General features: G+C 39.3%; 2 protein-coding genes across 2 annotated transcripts in view; both read left to right on the top strand.

Moving 5' to 3' along the window:
- The window catches only part of LOC139978668 (lysosomal acid glucosylceramidase-like), a 20,555-nt gene extending 7,703 nt beyond the window's left edge, over positions 1-12,852 (top strand). The window contains exons 2-10 of the mRNA XM_071989054.1: positions 4,936-5,136; positions 6,673-6,825; positions 7,344-7,477; positions 8,356-8,528; positions 8,881-9,118; positions 9,579-9,803; positions 10,196-10,359; positions 10,714-10,830; positions 11,097-12,852. Of these exons, the coding sequence (XP_071845155.1) occupies positions 4,936-5,136; positions 6,673-6,825; positions 7,344-7,477; positions 8,356-8,528; positions 8,881-9,118; positions 9,579-9,803; positions 10,196-10,359; positions 10,714-10,830; positions 11,097-11,193 (1,502 nt within the window). The 3' untranslated portion in view covers positions 11,194-12,852. The remainder of the gene's footprint in view (positions 1-4,935; positions 5,137-6,672; positions 6,826-7,343; positions 7,478-8,355; positions 8,529-8,880; positions 9,119-9,578; positions 9,804-10,195; positions 10,360-10,713; positions 10,831-11,096) is intronic.
- A 916-nt stretch (positions 12,853-13,768) lies between these two features.
- Positions 13,769-21,493, top strand: LOC139978667 (lysosomal acid glucosylceramidase-like). Its single transcript, XM_071989053.1, has 10 exons — positions 13,769-13,979; positions 16,466-16,666; positions 17,034-17,186; positions 17,704-17,837; positions 18,377-18,549; positions 18,904-19,141; positions 19,597-19,821; positions 20,236-20,399; positions 20,750-20,866; positions 21,131-21,493. The coding sequence occupies exons 1-10, from the start codon at positions 13,916-13,918 to the stop codon at positions 21,225-21,227; spliced, it is 1,566 nt and encodes a 521-aa protein (XP_071845154.1). The 5' UTR covers positions 13,769-13,915; the 3' UTR covers positions 21,228-21,493.
- Positions 21,494-22,517: the final 1,024 nt, after the last annotated feature.

Genomic DNA, 22,517 nt, shown 5'->3' with positions numbered 1-22,517 from the left:
CCTTTGACCTCCACCAATAGCAATAATAAGGCTCCATAAATTTGATATGGTACATCTACAAAACAAATATGAGTTCTGTCCAAGGTTTCCTTCTTGCAATATAATGTTTACAAGGCTTTGACAATTTGACCTGTTTCCCCAAATGACATTTGACCTCCACCAAAATTAATATGCTGCTGTTACTCAATGTTATACACCTACAACCAACCATGAGATCTGTCCAAGCTTCCAATATTGAGATATGTTTACAATCTTTGCACAATTTGACCTCTGATGACCCCAAATGACCTTTGACATCCTACAAAACCTATAGGCTTCTTGTACTCAATGTGGTTCAGATACGTATTAAATATAAAAAACATTACTAGATCCCGTTGCTGTCATTTATGGACTAATTAGTATGGTAGAGGTCAATATACACACAAACAATGAATTAAAAAGACAAAAATAGTTTGCAGTACATATCAAGCAAATGTATAAATTAGAATGTTCACCAAAGCTGATGTTTATCCTATTCTGGAAGTCTTAGCCTAATCTTAGTGTATAAAATACACTGAATTAATTTCCTACGTACCGTAGGCCAAAAAATAGCTTAACTCCGATTCTGATAAGCTGATCACTGAGGGCTCGAAAATAGCAGTTTCCATCCCCTAAAACATGCTTTCTGACCCTATTCGCATTTTGAAATTAGACGGTCGTGATTATTTTCTGTGATATTTACAGATTAATAAACGCAATTAAAAAAAAAAAGATTAATTGTGATGTGATCCCAAAGCTAGTAAGTAAATTTTCCAACATTTCGGCCCATACAGCCGGTGTACACTTCTCGGTGTATTTCAGGAATATTCTAATCTATAGATGTGTCCACGGCCTGGATTCCAGATTATTTTACTGATAATATAATTCTACTGATAGATAGCCATTCTTACAGAACTAGATCTAGCTGCTCTAATAATGTTTTACTTGCTCTTGTTAGATCTGGGAATGGTAAAAAGTCCTTTAAATTTTCTGGAGGCAGGTCGTGGAACAGTCTCCCCCCCCCCCCCCCCAATTTGAAATGCTTGCCAAATGTTAATATTTTTAAAGGCAATATGAAAACTTATATATTTTGTTTAGATGTCTGATATTTGTTTGTCTATCTTTTTGCCGCCCTTTTTGTGCTTTTGGATGTTTACCGTTTTTCTACTGCATAATATTGTATATGTATTTTGTATTGAGGGCTCCTCTGGAGAGCAGTGCTTCTCCACTGAGCAGGACTACCCTCATTAATGTTAAAGATGACAATAATATAAAAAAAATAATAATATTGGGCCAACACCTTGGCACCCCGTTCGCGAGTAGGCTCACCGCACATACTACATCTAAGTTTTATACCACCAAAATAAGCCTTAAAATAAAGATAAAATGTTTCAAACTTAGCATTTTCTGTCACTGCTACAGCTATCAGTGGCGGATCCAGGATTTCGCCGAAGGGGGGGGGGCCCAGATGGGAAATGCCTAATCGTCGTCCTGGGGGAGGGGTCTAAGGGGAGTGGGTGCCCCCTCCCCTTTGGAAAATTTCACAAAATATGGAGGTCCTCGGTGCAATCTGGTGCTACTTTTCGTGAAAGTTTGGAGTAAAATTTATTCCCAATAAATCATGTATTCATGTTTTACCGGGCATATATTTGCAATTTCGAGCAATGAGCTGGGATTTACGTCTTTGGGGAGAAGGTGGTGATGCAAACTACTTTTTACCAGGCTACTCCAGGCCATTTCATCTTGGATGCCCCTTCCAGATGGAGACTATTGATGCAGTCAGAGTGCCCCTCTCACCTTCACTTTATCAGAATGATGGTGTACTTTTTTTGCAAATTTATTTTACCAAAAATTACATGCACAGTGGCGTAGCTAGGATTTTTTGAGTGGGGGGGCATGGGGGCTGTTCTTTCTTGTGGGGGGGGGCCGGAGGTTACTATCTAAGCGGAGCGCCACCTTGGTTGGCGCGGAGCGTACAGAGAAAATTTGAGATTTCAGCACCCCCCAGATCACAGGAGATGGCACCTGTGAGGCAAAATAGCAACCAAAAAGATGTGCAACTTTGCTGACTGGCCTTGCCAACTCAGCCAGACTTTTAATTTGAGGGAAGTTGACATCATTTGTCGTTTCAAGCTGTCAAGGCCTTTCTCCCAACTCAAACCCCTGTGGGCTACCGGTAGGTTTGCAGGATATGCCCACATGTGGACTTAAATAGCATTAGAGGAAGGGGATGGAAGACTAACACGCATCGATGTTTCGGTAATGGTCCACATTGGTGGCTCGGTGCTAATTAGGCCATTTATTGGGTTTCTTGAGGCAGCTGTCATCATAATCTCGGTTTTGTGCCAATCGATGACCGATAAAATGTATTGGTATGTAAATTTCTTCATCATATATCTAGCAACACTCTAAAAACAAATGAGTGGATTTCATTCCATTGGAGTGATCACTCGGCACACTTCAAATTAAGAGTGAAATTTAACTCTATTGGAGTTAACCCTCACTCCTAATATGAGTGAATATAACTCTATTAGGAGTTAAGATTTACTCCAATGGAGTGGAAATTCACTCTTATACCGGAATGTGCTCAGTGATCACTCCCATGGAGTGAAATTCACCTACGTTTTTATCAGTACAGTACAGTGCATATCATCATAGACGTACGTACTACGTACGTTCGTATATCAGACGCACTCGTTATCCACGATACGATACGGTCCTGGAGAAACTATTTCCACTCATCATTTTTAAGGCGATACAGTAGTGAGTATTGAACAGACACAGCCGCATGTTTGCAGGAATTTCAGAATTCCCAATATTTTATATCTCTACCAGTAGTGAAAATCATGTTTCGACAGTTTCGTGGGCATAAAAAAGTTGTCTTGTGGAATATTCAATGACATATCAGGGGCGGATGCAAGATTTGTGACAGGGGGGGGGGGTCTGAGTGGTCCAGCCGCGCCTGAACGTAAGACTATCTAAGCGGAGCGCCATCATCGGTTGGCGCGGAGCGTACAAGAAAATGTTTGGCTTTACAAACCCCCCAGATGGCCGGAAACGGCACTTCCCGAGTATTCTAAGCAGCATGTACCTAGCCTGAAAATATGGATCTCATGTCTGCAATTTCTCAATTGATAAGAAAAAACAATCTATGAAATATGGTATTACATGAGTTGAGATGATACAAAAATCATAATGCCTTTAGCCCCCAATCCCCTCCCGTTCCGTCACCACTGTTTGATGCAGGGCCGGATCCAGGATTCTGGAAGGGTGAGGGGTTTGCTCATGAAAAATTCGTTAGCGCATCCTAGCAGCCTAACCGCTCTGTAACCTCACCGCCCAAAAAAATTCGAACACCACCTCAATTTTGAAACCTTTCGGTCCGAAAATTGAGATCGTTAGGCATTTTTGGCACGTGTAGCACGCGTACACACTATAGTTCATTTGACGGAAAAGACACACCTGGCTGACTTGTAAGGATAACCGATTTTCTGACGTCCTACATGTTTAAGATTGGCGTTTAATTTAATTATTTTTTCTCTCTTTTTTTTCTCTCTCTTTTGTTTTCTCTTCTTTTTTTGGGGGGGGGGGCCAAGAGCAGGGGGTCCGGACCCCCTGGACCCGCCCCTTGGATCCGCGCCTGCATATATTCATTTGACTCGAGGCAATATATGAAAACCTGATACCTCGGCTCTGTACAAACGGAGCCAATCTTTTGATAGATTGTTGCGCTAGGTGGAAGCACTGAACATATTTTCAGCAGATATCGATATCGCGCAGCACAACAAGGTTCGTGGTATATGGTCGCAATCGTCGCATCGACCATTGCCATGCCATGCTGTGTGACCATTCTCATGATTACTACAGATATTGTATTTTCTTATTCTGCCAGCAGACGATAATTGTGTAACTCTATTTCCCAAATTATTGAACAAAAAATATAAGTGAATCGCACTTATTTTTATTTTTTTACAACATTTTTTTTACCCCATTCCCAGTGGGGGGCCAGTGGGGGCCAGCCTATTTCATGGGAGGCCTCGGTCCCACAGGCCCCCCGTAGCTACGCCACTGATCACGCATGGGGCCCTTTCCCTCGAACGCGGTAAAAAAAAAAAATCAGGATTTTCAAAAAGGGGGGGCCCAGAACAGAATACGTATACGAAAGTGTTGTAAGCCTATCAGTCAGACCCTATGTATGCATATTGTGTGTGTTAGATGGTACTCGTATTGCTAGCTTGTAGCATAGCCAAACGATCCATTTTGGACAGCGCATGCGATACAAATCCATCATTCATGTACAGAAATTACAAAATTATTGTCGACTGACTGAACTCGCGATCTTTAAGAATTTGACATAGGGGGAAAAGAGTTGTAACAAATTATGACCCAGTATAGGTTAGTAGCTTAAAAATGTGCAAAAGCAGAGGGGACATTTGATATTGTGTCCTCCTATCTCAAAAAGTGGGGGGACATGTCCCCCTGTCCCCCCAGGATAGACTCGCATGTGTAGACCTATAAGCTGTAAGAAGTGAAACCATAGAAATCCTTATCAATTTCTATGAGTGAAACACATATGCGATTTGTGCTTTAGTGATACGTTTACTGTATAAAGTCTCATGGCAGTTATTTCATTAGAGAAAATGTAACCCGTATAAATATGATATATATTTTTTCGATACCAACTCTAGTCAACGATATTTTGTGTGTTCATTACATCTAACAGATACTCCAGAAAAGTGAACACAGAACTGAATCATAATGTAAGAATGCCTACCTTTAATATCGCCTATGTTGATTAATATGTCATAAAATCAGCACTTTTGTCTAAACTTAAAAATTAATTGAAAAATAATTATAATAATGAAACTGAATAAAATATATCCAGCCAAACATCAGTTTTGTCTGCTCTTGTTTTAGGCGCATCTGGGTGCGTGAAGAAGTACGGAACCGGAAATAACGTCACATTCGTCTGTGTATGTTCAGCAGACTATTGTGACAGTGTGGAGGACTTTGACGATTACGTGCCGGGAAGACATTTTGTTGTGTATACGTCAAGCAAATGGGCGGGAAGACTGGTCAAGCAGGTTTTTTCTATAGGAAACCTTCCACAGTACCCAGGTGTGTAGCCTAACTATCTTGCGTACGACGCATTCATTATGAAACGTCATCCCACTATCGACCGAAAATATGCTAGAAAATCAAATACTAGTCACTATAATGTCCAAATGTTTGTAGATATACTCAGATATCCTTTCCCCTGACTGAGACATTTTCATTTTCTTAAAACTAAAATATTTATGACTAAATTGCACAAAACATTAGTAAACAGGCGCGGCGGAACGGAAAAATTATTGGGGGGGCTAATGTGTGGAGACTATCTAAGCGGAGCGCCACCATCGGTTGGCGCGGAGCGTACAAGAAAATTTTGGGTTTTTTTCAAACCCCCAGATGACCGGAAATTTTTCCCGAGTGTTTCTTCTTCACTTCCTCACTTCTTCCTCACTTCCTCACTTCTTCACTTCCCGAGTGTTTTATGCTGTGAATACCTGGCCCTAAAATATGGGTCTCAAGCCTGCAATTTCTCAGATTGCACGTAAAGTCTGTAAAAACATTGTAATATTTATATTCGATGGTGTTTTAAGAGAGTAGCTATTACTCGTAGTGTACTCGCAAAGACGTTTTTGAGTGTAGTAAGGGCAGTGGCGGAGCTAGGGGTATTGGTCGGGGGGGGCAAGAATGGTGTGTAGGGGCGCTTTCGACACTATCTAAGCGGAGCGCCACCACAGGTTGGCGCGGAGCGTACAGAAATTTTTGAGTAAAGATACTCCCGAGATTGCAGGAAATGACCCTTTCCGGGGCCTTGCTAATTTGCAGATAAACGGAGAATAAATAGGTGTCGTCGCCATTTTGTCGGAAAATTACACCGACAGAATATGACAAATGTCAATAGGTATATGAGAGCGCAATAAAATAGTCAAAAATCGCGAATAAGTAAAAAGTAGTGAAAAGCTGAAAAGGGCGCCAGCAGTCCATTTGAGTCCGTCGGGGGGGGGGGGCATCCGCCCCCTGACTGTATATATGGACGCTCGATCAACCACTAAGTAAGGGGATGTTGGAGAACTGGCTGGAATGAGGCAAGTCATTGGCCTAAGACGAAGTTGTGTTACGCTTACCGGTACTCACACTCACTGCTTCCACTTTTCACGTGGCGTGAAGACGCGGTTGGGGTGACAATGTGGTCTATAGCCAAGGGACGGGCCGAGGGTCCCCCAGCAATTACTAAAATTATTACACCTATAGAGTATACGTGTGCATCGGACAGATCGACAAGTATGCATTGAAAAATGGGCAGATGTACGTTTCGGAGCCTTGGTAAATATTGGGGGGGGGCTTATCATGCATTTGCCCCCTCAACTTTTTTATTGGGGGGGCTGAGCCCCCCCAAGCCCCCCCGGTTCCGCCGCCACTGTTAGTAAATATTTTGTAACTGTTGTTGCAAACTGTCGAGACGCGATAAATACCTACATTTATGTTTGATCATTTGGAAAATGGTCAGAAAAATGTTTAATTACTAATGTTATGGTAAGTGAAAGAAATATAATGTTGCTTATCTTTTCTTCTCTTTTTCTTAATTTTCCTCCTATTTTCTTTTAGGTACTGGCGTTACGTTTACAGTCAATAAAAGGACGAAATATCAAGAGATTCTTGGGTTTGGAGGGTCCTTCTCTGATTCGGCTGGCATTAATATTATGGCTTTGTCAGAAACAACAAGAGAAAATCTCATGAAATCCTACTTTTCCGCAGAAGGTAAAAGAGTTTTTAAACTTACATTGCTGAACAAATAAAATGCCACACTTTCTTCCTTGTTCAGACAACTGGTATATTTGGTTGCAAGAAAGTATTGTAGTCGCATTTTTAAGTAAATGAAGAGAAAAATGTAAATCCCTATTGTAAGTGTTTGTACTCTTCTGAAAACGAAGACGTTTCAACAACAAAATTACAATATTACCAGTGTTATAGTTCGATGAAAGCTTTTCCATATAGCGACTGATTATCGTTATGTAGGCGTATTTACAGACCTTTATTTGAATGCATGAATTTTATGCAAATTTACAAAAACGGGAAAAGGTGACACAGTTCTTTTAGAGGTCCGATCTGCTTCTCAGATACATTCACATGTTTTGGCCGGAAAGAGGGGGTGGGTGTGGGGGGGGGGGGGGTTACCGTAGGATTGTGTATTCTTCCTATAAACTTGACAGACCACTGAAGTCAAAGATAAACTATCAAAATTACAAGTGTACGAGACATTTTCTTCATTAATTCAGGGATAGAGTATAATATGGCGCGTGTTCCAATGGCGAGTACGGACTTTTCAACTCATGAATATTCATACGATGACGTCGATGGAGATTTTGACCTCGAAAACTTCGCGCTCACGCAGGAGGATCTCTCCTACAAGGTATGAAGACACAAGAGATGACAAAAAAAAATACCTACAAATCTTGGGTCATTCGATTGATTTTATTTCAAGTTTTGCTTAGTTTAGAGCAGGGGTTCCCTAACTGGGTTGCAATAACCCACAGGGGGTGCGTGAGTCCATCCCATTGGGTTCGTGAGACGTTTCTGAAAGTCAAACTAGAGCACTCTTTGTTGAACTAAAATCTGATATGTCATATAATTTAGTTATGTACAAAAGTCGTACCTATCGACAAACTCTACAACATTACACTATGAACTTGATCTTTTACGATGCACTGTTATGCGTATTATAGTATAATAATGACTCAGATCGTGTCTCGAAAAGTTGGGGATTCGTGGACAGCTCTGACATCCACAGGGGTTTCGTGGGGGGGGGGGAGTTAGGGAAACCCTGGTTTAGAGTAACTCGGTGAGCCATATAACTTTTCCCGATGACCTCACGCAACAGACAGGAATTGGTTTTCAAACTAAAACGAAACTGTTAGCAAACTGCTTATCCACTAAAGAGCCTGTGTAGGAGAATGTGTATAAGTAAGACGGCCCCGGCGTTTCGATCCTAGCATGATCTGCTTCAGAGGCTGAATGACAAGTTACAGTAACAGTAAAGGGACAAATACACACATAGAATACAGACAGGTTAATGAGCAGAGGGTGAACACAAAAGAGAAAGATGTAAGAGGATTAGTAGACAAGGGATGGAGAGAAAAAAGAAACCAACAGGGGGAAGAGGAGAGGTAGGAGAAGAAAACAAAAACATGATTTTGGGGGGTTAATTTCTTTCTCGTTTAACTTATCGTGCCTTCCAACGAATAATTTTATCTTGATATTATGAGTGTATGTGTGTGTTAATGTTGTTAGATACCATTGATAAAGGAAGCAATGTCGTTGAGTCCTGTGCCCATCAAGTTATTCGCTTCACCGTGGTCGGCCCCTGGATGGATGAAGACCAATGGTAGGATGAAGGGGGGAGGAAGACTCTTCGGTGACCCAGGAGGACAACATTACAAGACATGGGCAAATTACTTCGCCCGGTAAGTTTGTCATCAATTTACACCGTGTTACAATACACAACGTGTTATGCCATTGGCTTTTAATATAATGTCACTGTATAAAGTTATGATAAAATGATACATTATCAAGGCCTATGGAAGAACTATTGACACATAATAGGAACTTTACGGTGCACTTATGATATTGTTTCAGTGTTTTACAACGTTATGTACAAGAGCATACAACGTAAAATAACGATCTATCAGTGCAGGCTATATTTTAATACCACTTTTAGTATTTGATGAAGTAATAAACTGTGGATGCTCACTCAGGTTAAGTGGATAAAGGATCATCTTTAATAATTCTTACTTTTTGTTGTTGTTTTGTTGTTAGATTTTTGGAGGAATACGAAAAACAGGGAGTGACATTTTGGAGTTTGACTCTTCAAAACGAACCATCCACTGGATTAGTTCCAATGTATGACTTCCAATGTATGTACTTGGGACCGAACATTAGCAAGGAATTTATCAAACAGGACCTGGGACCGACTCTAGTTGCCAGGGGATATGGTGACCTCAAATATATGATCCTTGATGATCAACGATGGTTACTACCGCAATGGGCACGATCTGTAAGTATAACGATTCAAGTATTATATGAAAACTAGTGGTATAGCCTGGATCCTGTCATGGTGTTGTGTGTGAGGGGGGTGGGGCGGGGGTGTGGCGGGGTGGGGAGCTCAGGATACTTACTTTTGTAAAGCAAGTCGGTATAGGTATATTTTAGCAGAGGTAAAGAGGTAAGGTAATTCAATATATCCGTTGCACTCTTTGAGAGTATACTATAAATATTTCAACGTATTGTATACTCGATAAATCAACTGATTGATGCTTCTGGGATTGATTGGAAAATGTTCAAACTATATATATTTATCTAACCTACTGGGCGAAACATCATCTCGCTTGCATGGTTTACTGTCGATTTACAATGCATAAGGATTTGTTAAGTAAGTGGGAGGCTGAGAAGTCAAATGTTGTCGTTTTGGCGCTTTTCTTGATATGAAGTACAGTTTGGTTTGTTATAAATTTCAGGTTTTAAGTGATCCTGAGGTCACCCCATACGTGAATGGAATCGCCCTACATTGGTACTACGATCGTATTACCAGTACACGTCGTCTGCGAGAGACACATGATGAATTCCCGGATTATTTTATGCTGAACTCCGAGGCATGCGCAGGAGTATTCGCCTTTGAAGGGGATGACGTCATACTTGGAAGCTGGGAACGAGGGGAGCTATACAGCCAGGACATTTTGGAGGTGTTAAAGTAGCTCCTTTTTATTTGTATTGATTTACTTGTGTACAAGGTTACTTGACACTGCCCCTCTCCTTGGCGGGTTGACGTCATTTTGGTGGCGAACGAACGTTAGCAAGAAACGTCATAGGAACGTTAGTTGGCTTTAAAACAAGTAAATAGAAGTACGCAGGTTATATATAGTATGAATGTGTAACAACAGTATGGGTGGTAAAGATAGATAATCATCTTGTGGAAGAAGTCTATAAGTTTATAATTATCAATTCTCGTCCCCAATTTACCCCCATTAAAATGCCCCGTCGCCCAGGTGGTCGCTTCAAACCCACTTTAAGAATGTGACCCACTTAAAATTCTGTGTAATAGGGTATGCACGCATATTGTTGCTTTTATTTTCAGGATCTTAACAACTGGGTCGGAGCCTGGGTTGATTGGAATTTAGCCCTTGATCTACAAGGTGGTCCTAACTGGGTTGACAACTTTGTGGACAGTCCAATCATTGTGGATAGTGAAAATGACGTGTTCTATAAACAACCAATGTTCTACCATCTCGGACACTTCAGGTAACTATCATAAGTTCCAAAAGAAAGAGAAAACGTATATCGGGCGTTCCAATTGATATTAGGTTACAACTTTTACAACATTCAATATTTCTTTAAGAATTTATTCATATATTGACGGAGTATATGGCCGATTTGAAAGATACAATTACCATCAAATCCAAATCAGACATGAAACACATTACAGGAATATGTGAAGAACAGTTAGTATGAAACATTCAAGAATCTCATGAAAGCCTATATTTCAGTCAGTATTTTAGAGTTAGGCCCTTAAGAATGTCACTGACTGATTGAATGAATGGATGAATGTTTGATTGATTGATTGGTGACAATGAATATGCATGACTTCATTTGCAGTAAATTTGTACCACCCGGTTCAGTTCGAGTTGAAATGACAGCAGGCCGTCCGACGCGTCTGCAGTATATCGCATTCCAAAGACCAGACGGGAAAATGGTTGCAATATTCCTTAACAAGTATGTGGACATTGTTATTCTTGTACAATGATATACCCAATTACCCCCTTTTGACATCCCCCCCCCCCCTCAACTTATTGACCCTACCTACACTCATTTATACCGCACAATTGAGCCTGAAATTGTTTGATCAAAATAAACTTTGCTCGTGCATACAGATTAGAAAAATAAACCGTAAAATAGGAAAAGTACGTTGTATCTTCTTTAATGTTTCCTTTCGTAGTTTATATTTTTTTCTCATTTTGTATTCATTTATTTGTCCGCAGAACCGAACGAACGATACAAATGCAGATATTTGACGTAAGTGTTGGCTTTTTGAGCATGGAGGTTTCCGCCAGAGGAATACAAACTTACATTTGGTAAAAGAACATACACATGCAGCGCCGCCACTGGAACACAATGCATGGACGAAACCGAGTAAAAAAAAAATGATCATCGCAGAAATATATGTATTTAACTATCAACTGATGATTGTAGAAACATATGTTGCATATCTAACTATTTATTATGTGAATTTTGTATCGTCGATAAAGACAGTTGGTAAAGCAATGAAAATGATGTTGAAGTCTATTAAAGTTGAATTCCTCACTTACCCCCTCTATTATACCCTTCAACAAACACCGACACATACATATATATCTCACATCTGTGTGTTGTTTATCAGGGGCGGGGAGGTGGGAGGTGGGAAGGTGTTCGGCATTCAGTCATCAGTCAAGGTAATTGTTATATCGCATAAGGACTGTGGCAGAGACAAGAGATGTATGTATGTTAATGTACGATTCGTTAGCCAATCGATATGAATTTGTAAAATATACTCTAGTGGGGCAAACACTTTTTTTGTATACTTGGGGGAAGTGGATGAGATATTAAGTCGCCCAGGGGGTGGGTCTAAGAGAAGGGGTGTCTCCCGCTACCGCTTTGCGAAATTTGGATAGAATGGACGGTGCTTATGTGCAAAATGATGCTATATTTTGCTAATTTTGAAACACTAGTGATTTTCGACTGCTTTTTGTTGTTGTACCGCATGCACATATTATATATTTATGGTTGCATGAGCCAATAAGGTAAGTTCTGTAATCGAGATGACAATATATCGAATATATATATATATATATATATATATATATATATTATGGTTAGATTAAAGGTTTACTTATGACGTGATATTTAATACATCTGCAAATAATGAACTTGTATAAGGTGCAGTTTTCATTTCTCTTTGTATGACATAACCAGCCCTAATCCACGATGAGCAATGTCCTAAAGTATACTAAATGTGACATCATCAAGCTACTCTACTTGTTTTTATTTTTTTTTCAATCTTTCTCTCTGAATTTACTGCATTGTTCATTTTCCTTGAATGATACATATGTTTTGCCAATACTGGTTCCAAAGTGGAGTGTTAGCTCAGTGGTTAATGCCGGTGCCTTCCAATCATAAGGTCCCCGGTTCGAGTCACTCCAAGATTAATGTATGTCGTCCAGTTACAGAGTTGTTGACAATTGACAATTCATAATCATGGACGTTAAATATGAATGTAAGAGACTGACTTCGGTCAGCTTGTGGCGTTGATAAGCCAATGAGGCATCTCCGTGAGTTCCTGCTTGCAGGAGGATCTAAAATACATACATACAAAGTAGTTCAATTTTGAACCCATGTTCTGAATATGAAGAGGGAATCAAAGGAGAATACAGAAATTGGTGAGGAACCTTTGTGGAATAAAAGTGGAAATGTTTCACTCCTATGTTGCACTATGACATCGCACATTTTCAAAATGGCACCCCCACCCCACACGTCTTTTGAACCATGATGTGTTCAGAATGGATAATGATTTTGCTAGCATTTTGCAGGAGGTTTTGATGGCAAACATTTATGATAAAAATCTGGTTGGGTTTGCTTCTTTAAATTTACTGGTATTAAAAGGCAAAACCTATCTTTATTGAACTTTGGTAATATTTGTTGAAGGTTTTATTTACCATTTATTGGAAAAACAGAATAAAGATGAGTTTTAGCTGATAAAGAGTGTCCATTGATTGTTCCTTTTCTCTTTTCTTTCCTTTGGGGGGGGGGGTGGGGGAAGAGGGGTGGGGGTGTTAGTGTGGGAGGAAGGATTTGGTGGCTTAAGACTGAGTCTATTCTTTTCAGAAAATATAATGTTATTGAAACAGTTATTATTTATTATTATATATTTGCAATATTAGAGTGGCTAACAACATCATCAACTGCTAACTTCTCATAGGAAGTAGAATGGGGCACTGTACACACAAAATGATTCAGCTAGGAGACTTCTGAGGAATTTTAAGCTACAGTCTCCCCACCCCCTCCCCCCCCCCCCAAATGACAATGAGACTGTGTTTAAGAATGTCTAAAATGTTCAGATCATATATGGATTGACACAGTCTGATTTATAGAAAAGTATAGAATTCCAAAAGCAATTTTGAGTTACATTCAACAAATTCATAGTGGACCGTCCATGTGGAGGTGACTCACGATTTTATATTTTTTATTCCCTGAAGTCTAAAGTAACTTTATAGCCAAACAGACTCTTCATCAGGAGAAAAGAAAAAAACACCCCACATATAGAATCCATGACCTGGAATACAATCCTCTGTGGCATACTGCCATTTCTTTATTGACCTAAAAAGTACAACTATATATATATATTAATTCGACCCCGAATAAGGCGTGCCCCTCCTTATCATACATCTCATCTCTAACCGTAAATGTGAGGGTAAAAACCATTAACTATCCTAAATCGAAGGGTATAATTAGGAACTGCGTTCTCGCCTTTATGTTATATATGTTCAAACAGTTTCAACATACTAAGCTGTTTCCAAGTACCTGGCGCGTAGGAATTAAAAAGGGCAACAATCGTTTCAGTCCTGTACTAATAAAGTTGAAAAGTAAGTAAGTAGACTTTATAGATAACAGTTCTCAACAACATCAGGTAGTAGATGTTACACACACTCCATTACCGTTATCTGATTTCAAGTTGATAACAATGCTATTGTAACTAATTTGTTCTTCGTGTACTTTATAACTACAAAATCGGTGCAATTAGTCCTTCCATACCGCACAGTAATGCATGGCACATATCAACATGGACGTATTATATGTTAATATCAGTTGGTTTCTAGTACTCTTTTTGGGTAAGTTCTTTTCATTTTTTCTTTTAATTGTTGACCTCATTGCATGGATGATATCTGATTTAGGGTCTGTAAGTTTCAACTATAAGTAGGCTATTTTGCTTTCCTTGTACTTGGTCATTTGAAACTGATTAAGTCGAATTAGTCCTTACAACAACAGCAACGCATAGCCTCTCTTAATATGCCCGTTGTACACTGTTATTATTTGGTTTCTTAATTGTGTTTGCTTTGGGTATTTCATTTTTTTAAATTTAATTCTGTATCATATGCACTTGGTCATTGAAATAATAGATATTCTCAGTACATTTGGCATATTTTCTTGCATTATTTTGTAGATAAATGAAATACATTATACAAAACCCATGGTCCTTGTTTTCCAGGAGACTTGGATCGAAAAATTGTTCGGCCGAAAGAACCACAAACTAAGGTTCAATCCGGTTTATCCCACCCAGTAAACAACATTAATAACCAGTGCTGTACAGAAGGGAAAAAATAGTAGCCATTGGCTCCTAGATGCAAACATGCATCGTGGTTTCGATGTTGTAACATGGGCAGTTTTGACATGATGTATAGTGAGGGTGTACAACAAACTTGATCTTAGTAATACATTTAAATACAATGTGATGTGACAAACAATATATTCACAATGACACAGGCTGTCCTGAAAGGACCATGGACCTCAGCAACAGGCTTCTTGTACTAAATGTGATACATCAACATACTAAATATGACATCTGTCCTTGTTGAAATATTGTGTAAAATCAGTTTTTTTTTACAATTTGACACCTGGTGAACTCAAACGACCTTTGACCTCCGCCCACAAAATTAGGCATTTTGTACTCAATGTGGTACAATTACATACCAAATGTGCGATCTGTCCAAGCTTCTCTTGTGATATTATGTTTAGGAAGGTGCGTTAGTGTTGAGAGACAGGTAAGAGGGGAGTGAAGTATAAATGTTTGGCGTTTGTTGTTCAAGTTCTTTCAGAATTCTCACAGAACTAGATCTAGCTACTCTAATAATGTTTTATTTGCTCCTGTTAGATCTGGGAATGGTAAAAAGTCCTTTAAATTTTCTAGAAGCAGGTCGCGGAACAGTCTTCCCCCAAATTTGAAATGCTTGCCAAATGTTTATATTTCTAAAGGCAATATGTAAACTTATATATTTTGTTTACATGTCTGATATTTGTTTGTCTATCTTTTTGCCGTCCTTTTTGTGCTTTTGGATGTTTACCGTTTTTCTACTGCATAACATTGTATGTGTATTTTGTATTGAGGGCTCCTCTGGAAAGCAGTGCTTCTGCACTGAGCAGGACTACCCTAAAAAAGTTGACAATAATAATTAAAAATAAAATATTGGGCCAACACCTTGGCACCCCGTTCGCGAGTAGGCTCACTGCGCATACTACACCTAAGTTCTACCACCCAAAACAGCCTTAAAATAAAGATAAAATGTTTCAAACTTATAACATTAATTTTTCTGTCACTGCTACAGCTATATACGCAGCAGAATACGTATACGAACGTGTTGTAGGCCTATCACTCAGACACTATGTATGCATATTGTGTGTGTTAGATGGAACACATATCGCGTGCCAAACGATTCATTTTGGACAGCGCATGCGGAACAAATTCATCATGCATGTACAGAAATTACAAAATTATTGTCGACTGACTGAACTCGCGTTCTTTAAGAATTTTACATAAAGGTGAATATAATTTAGGGGAATAAAATAAAAAGGGAATATAATTAGGATATTATTACTGTATATTTAATCATTACGTATATTCTGTATTATCAATATTTGTTCATTTTTCTTTTCTTTTCTCCCACGGAGTCTCCTACCTTGTTAAGTCTTTTATGACTTTTTAGGAGACTTCCTTTCCCTTTGTACATGATTGGCGATAAAACAAATAAATGAATTATATAAATGAATTATATAAGAGTTGTAACAAATTATGACCCTGTATAGGTAAGTGGTTTAAAAATGTGCACAAGCAGGGGGGACATTTGTGTCCCCATATCTCGAAAAGTGCGGGGACATGTTCCCCGTCCCCCCAGGATTGACTCGCATGTGTAGACCTATAAGCTGTAAGAAGTGAAACCATAGAAATCCTTATCAATTTCTATGAGTGAAACACATATGCGATTTGTGCTTTAGTGATCCGTTTACTGTATAAAGTCTCATGGCAGTTATTTCATTAGAGAGAATGTAACCCGTATAAATATGATATATTTTTTCGATACCAACTCTAGTCAACGATATTTTTATGTGTTCACTGCGTCTAACAGATACTCCAGGAAAGTGAACACAGAACTGAATCATAATGTAAGAATGCCTACCTTCAATATAGCCTATGTTGATTAATATGTCATAAAATCAGCACCGTTGTCTAAACTTAAAAATTAATTAAAAAATAATAATAATAATAATGAAACTGAATAAAATATATCCAGCCGAACATCAGTTTTGTCTGCTCTTGTTTTAGGCGCATCTGGGTGCGTGAAGAAGTACGGAACCGGAAATGACGTCACATTCGTCTGTGAATGTTCAGCAGACTATTGTGACAGTGTGGAGGACTTTGACGATTACGTGCCGGGAAGACATTTTGTTGTGTATACGTCAAGCAAATGGGCGGGAAGAATGGTCAAGCAGATTTTTAGTATAAGAAACCTTCCACAGTACCCAGGTGTGTAACTAACTATCTTGCGTACGACGCATTCATATCAAAAGTCATCCCAGTATTGACCGAAAATATGCTAGAAAATCAAATACTAGTCACTATAATGTCCAAATGTTTGTAGGTACTCAGATATTCTTTCCCCTGACTGAGACATTTTCATTTTCTTAAAACTAATATATTTATGACTAAATTGCACAAAACATTGGTAAATATTTTGTAACTGTTGTTGCAAACTGTCGAGACGCGATAATACTATACATTTGTGTTTGATCATTTGGAACATTGTCATTAAATTGTTTAATTACTAAGGTTATGGTAAGTGAGAGAAATTTAATGTTGCTTTTTTTTTTCCATTTTCCTTCTATTCTTTTAGGTACTGGCGTGACGTTTACAGTCAATAAAAGGACGAAATATCAAGAGATTCTTGGGTTTGGAGGGTCCTTCTCTGATTCGGCTGGCATTAATATTATGGGTTTGTCAGAAACAACAAGAGAAAATCTCATGAAATCCTACTTTTCCGCAGAAGGTAAAAGAGTTTTAAACTTATATGCTGAACAAATAAAATGCCACACTTTCCTCCTTGTTCAATCAACCGATATATTTGGTTGCAGGGAAGTATTGTAGTCGCATTTTTAAGTAATGAAGAGAAAAATCGAAATCCCTTGCGTGATTTTTTGTACTCTTCTGAAAACAAACACTTTTCAAAACAAAACTAAACTAGTATCAGCAGTGTTATAGATCGCTGAAAGCATTTCCACGTTGCGACTGATTATCGTTATGTAGGCGTATCTACAGACCTTCATTTTAATGCATGCATTTTATGCAAATTTACAAAAACGGGAAAAGGTGACACAGTTCTTGTATAGAGGTCCGATCTGCTTCTCAGATACATCCACATGTTTTGATTGGAAAGAGGGGTGGGGTGGGTGGGGTGGGGTTACCGTTTGAGTATTTGTTTCTTCCTATAAACTTGACAGACCATTTAAGTATAAGGAAAACTATCAATATTACAAGTGTACGAGATATTTTCTTCTATAATGCAGGGATAGAGTATAATATGGCGCGTGTTCCAATGGCGAGTACGGACTTTTCAACTCATGAATATTCATACGATGACGTCGATGGAGATTTTGACCTCGAAAACTTCGCGCTCACGCAGGAGGATCTCTCCTACAAGGTATGAAGACACAAGAGATGACCAAAAAAAATACCTACAAATCTTGGGTCATTTGATTTATTTTATTTCAATTTTTGCATAGTTTAGAGTAACTCGGTGAGCCGTATAACTTTTCCCAGATGGCCTCTCAATACAGACAGGAATTGTTTTTCAAACTCAAACAAAACTGTAAGCAAACTGCTTATCCACTAAAGAGCCTGTGTAGGAGAATGTGTAATTAGTAAGAGGGCCTGACGTTTCGATCCTAGCATGATCTGTTTCAGAGGCTGAATGACAAGTAACAGTAACAGAAGGGACAAATACACACGCAGAATACAGACAGGTTAATGAGCATGGTGAACACAAACTTGAAAGATGTAAGAGGATTAGTAGACAAAGGATGAAGAGAAGGAAAAACTAACAGGGGGAAGAGGAGAGGTAGGAGATAACAAAGAAAGTATGATTTTTGGGGGGTTAATTTCTTTCTCGTTTAACTTATCGTGCCTTCCAACAAATAATTATATCTTGATATGAGTGCGTGTGTGTGTTTATTTTGTTAGATACCATTGATAAAGGAAGCCATGTCGTTGAGTCCTGCGCCCATCAAGTTATTCGCTTCACCGTGGTCGGCCCCTGGATGGATGAAGACCAATGGTAGGATGAAGGGGGGAGGAAGACTCTTCGGTGACCCAGGAGGACAACATTACAAGACATGGGCAAATTACTTCGCCCGGTAAGTTTGTCATCAATTTACACCGTGTTACAATACACAACGTGTTATGCCATTGGCTTTTAATATAATGTCACTGTATAAAGTTATGATAAAATGAGATATTATCAAGGCCTCTGGGAGAACTATTGACACATAATAGGAACTTTACGGTGCACTTATGATATTGTTTCAGTGTTTTACAACGTTATGTACAAGAGCATACGACGTAAAATAACGATCTATCAGTGCAGGCTATATTTTAATACCACTTTTAGTATTTGATGAAGTAATCAATTGCGGATGCTCACTCAGGTTAAGTGGGTGTAGAATCATCTTTAGTAATTCTTACTTTTTTGTTGTTATTGTTGTTGTTAGATTTTTGGAGGAATACGAAAAACAGGGAGTGACATTTTGGAGTTTGACTCTTCAAAACGAACCATCCGCTGGATTAGTTCCAATGTATGACTTCCAATGTATGTACTTGGGACCGAACATTAGCAAGGAATTTATCAAACAGGACCTGGGACCGACTCTAGTTGCCAGGGGATATGGTGACCTCAAATATATGATCCTTGATGATCAACGATGGTTACTACCGCAATGGGCACGATCTGTAAGTATAACGATTCAAGTATTATATGAAAACTAGTGGTATAGCCTGGATCCTGTCAGTGTGTGTGTGTGTTTGGGGGTGGGGTGGGTGTGGTGGGGTGGGGGAGCTGAGGATACTCGCTTTTGTAAAGCAAGTCGGTATAGGTATATTTCAGCAGAGGAAAGAGGTAAGGTAATTCAATATTTGTGTTGAACTCGTTGAGTGTATATACTGAAAATTTCAACCATTATATATTGGATAAATCAAGTGATATTGATGCTTCTGGGGATGAATGGAAAATGTTCAATATATTTATTTTTGTATAACCTACTAGGCAAAACATCATGCTTGCATGTTTTACTGTCGATTTACAATGCATAAGGGTTTGTTAAGTAAGTGGGCTCAGAAGTCGAATGTTGTCGTTTTTGGCGTTTTTTTTTGGATATGAAGTACAGTTTGGTTTGTTGTAATTTCAGGTTTTAAGTGATCCTGAGGTCACCCCATACGTGAATGGAATCGCCCTACACTGGTACTACGATCGTATTATCAGTACACGTCGTCTGCGAGAGACACATGATGAATTCCCGGATTATTTTATGCTGAACTCCGAAGCATGCGCAGGAGTATTCTTCTTTGAAGGGGATGACGTCATACTTGGGAGCTGGGAACGAGGGGAGCTATACAGCCAGGACATTTTGGAGGTGTTAAAGTAGCTCCTTGTTTTTCTTTCCTTTTTTTTTATTGATTAACTTTTGGACAAGGTTATTTGTATTTATGAAGCCACTGCCCCTCTCCTTGGCGGGTTGACGTCATTTTGGTGGCGAACGAACGTTAGCAAGAAACGTCATAGCAACGTTACGTGGCTTTAAAACAAGTGATAGAAGTACGCAGGTTATATATAGTATGAATGTGTAACAACAGTATGGGTGGTAAAGATAGATAATCATATTGTAGAAGAAGTCTATAAGTTTATAATTATCAATTCTCGTCCCCAATTTACCCCCATTAAAATGCCCCGTCGCCACGGTGGTCGCTTCGAACCCACTTTAAGAATGTGACCCACTTAAAATGTTGTGTAATAGGGTATGCACGCATATTGTTGGTTGTATTTTCAGGATCTTAACAACTGGGTCGGAGCCTGGGTTGATTGGAATTTAGCCCTTGATCTACAAGGTGGTCCTAACTGGGTTGGCAACTTTGTGGACAGCCCAATCATTGTGGATAGTGTAAATGACGTGTTCTATAAACAACCAATGTTCTACCATCTCGGACACTTCAGGTAACTATGGAATTTCCAAAGAAAAACGTATATCGGGCGTTCCAATTGATATAAGGGTTACATTTTTTACAACATTCAATATTTCTTTAAGAATTTATTCATATATTGACGGAGTATATGGCCGACTTGAAAGATACAATTACCATCAAATCCAAATCAGACATGAAACACATTACAGGAATATGTGAAGAACAGTTAGTATGAAACATTCATAAGTATCATATGAAAGCCTATATTTCGGTCAGTATTTGAGAGTTAGGCCCTTAAGAATGTCACTGACTGATTGAATGAATGGATGAATGTTTGATTGATTGATTGATGGCGATGAATATGCATGACTTCATTTGCAGTAAATTTGTACCACCCGGTTCAGTTCGAGTTGAAATGACAGCAGGCCGTCCGACACGTCTCCAGTATATCGCATTCCAAAGACCAGACGGGAAAATGGTTGCAATATTCCTTAACAAGTATGTGGACACTATAATTCTTGTACAATGATATACCCAATTACCCCCTTTTGACATCCCCCCCCCCTCAACTTATTGACCCTACCTACACTCATTTATACCGCACAATTGAGCCTGAAATTGTTTGATCAAAATAAACTTTGCTCGTGCATACAGATTAGAAAAATACACCGTAAAATAGGAAAAGTACGTTGTATCTTCTTTAATGTTTTCTTTCATAGTTTATATTTTTTTCTCATTTTGTATTCATTTATTTGTCCGCAGAACCGAACGAACGATACAAATGCAGATATTTGACGTAAGTGTTGGCTTTTTGAGCATGGAGGTTTCCGCCAGAGGAATACAAACTTACATTTGGTAAAAGAACATACACATGCAGCGCCGTTACTGGGACACAATGCATGGACGAAACCGAGTAAAAAAAATGATCATCGCAGAAATATATGTATTTAACAATCAACTGATGATTGCAGAAACATATGTAGCATATCTAACTATTTATTATGTGAATTTTGTATCGTCGATAAAGACAGTTGGTAAAGCAATGAAAATGATGTTGAAGTCTAGTAAAGTTGAATTCCTCACTTACCCACTCTATTATACCCTTCAACAAACACCGACACATACATATATCAGTGGCGGCGGAACCAGGGGGGCTTGGGGGGGCTCAGCCCCCCCAATAAAAAAGTCGAGGGGGCAAATGCATGATAAGCCCCCCCAATATTTACCAAGGCTCCGAAACGTGCATCTGCCCATTTTTCAATGCATACTTGTCGATCTGTCCGATGCACACGTATACTCTATAGGTGTAATAATTTTAGTAATTGCTGGGGGACCCTCGGCCCTTCCCCTGGCTATAGACCACATTGTCACCCCAACCGCGTCTTCACGCCCCGTGAAAAGTGGAAGCAGTGAGTGTGAGTACCGGTAAGCGTAACACAACTTCGTCTTAGGCCAATGACTTGCCTCATTTCAGCCAGTTCTCCAACATCCCCTTACTTAGTGGCGGAGCGTCCATATATACAGTCAGGGGGCGGATGCCCCCCCCCCCCGACGGACTCAAATGGACTGCTGGCGCCCTTTTCAGCTTTTCACTACTTTTTACTTATTCGCGATTTTTGACTATTTTATTGCGCTCTCATATACCTATTGACATTTGTCATATTCTGTTGGTGTAATTTTCCGACAAAATGGCGACGACACCTATTTATTCTCCGTTTATCTGCAAATTAGCAAGGCCCCAGAAAGGGTCATTTCCTGCAATCTAGGGAGTATCTTTACTCAAAAATTTTCTGTACGCTCCGCGCCAACCTGTGGTGGTGCTCCGCTTAGATAGTGTCGAAAGCGCCCCTAAAGACCATTCTTGCCCTCCCTGACCAATACTCTAGCTCCGACACTGCCCTTACTACACTCAAAAACATCTTTGCGAGTACACTACGAGTAATAGCTACTCTCTTAATAAACCATCGAATATACAAATTACAATGTTTTACAGACTTTTACGTGCAATCTGAGAAATTGCAGGCTTGAGACCCATATTTTAGGGCTAGGTATTCGCAGCATAAAACACTCGGAAAGTGCCGTTTCCGGCCATCTGGGGGTTTGAAAAAAACCAAAATTTTCTTGTACGCTCCGCGCCAACCGATGGTGG

The sequence above is a fragment of the Apostichopus japonicus genome, chromosome 13 (genome assembly GCF_037975245.1).
Source record: "Apostichopus japonicus isolate 1M-3 chromosome 13, ASM3797524v1, whole genome shotgun sequence".
Classification (NCBI taxonomy): Eukaryota; Metazoa; Echinodermata; class Holothuroidea; order Aspidochirotida; family Stichopodidae; genus Apostichopus; species Apostichopus japonicus.
The sequence above is the reverse complement of the archived record's forward strand: the minus strand, read 5'-3'. Positions and strand labels throughout refer to the sequence as shown.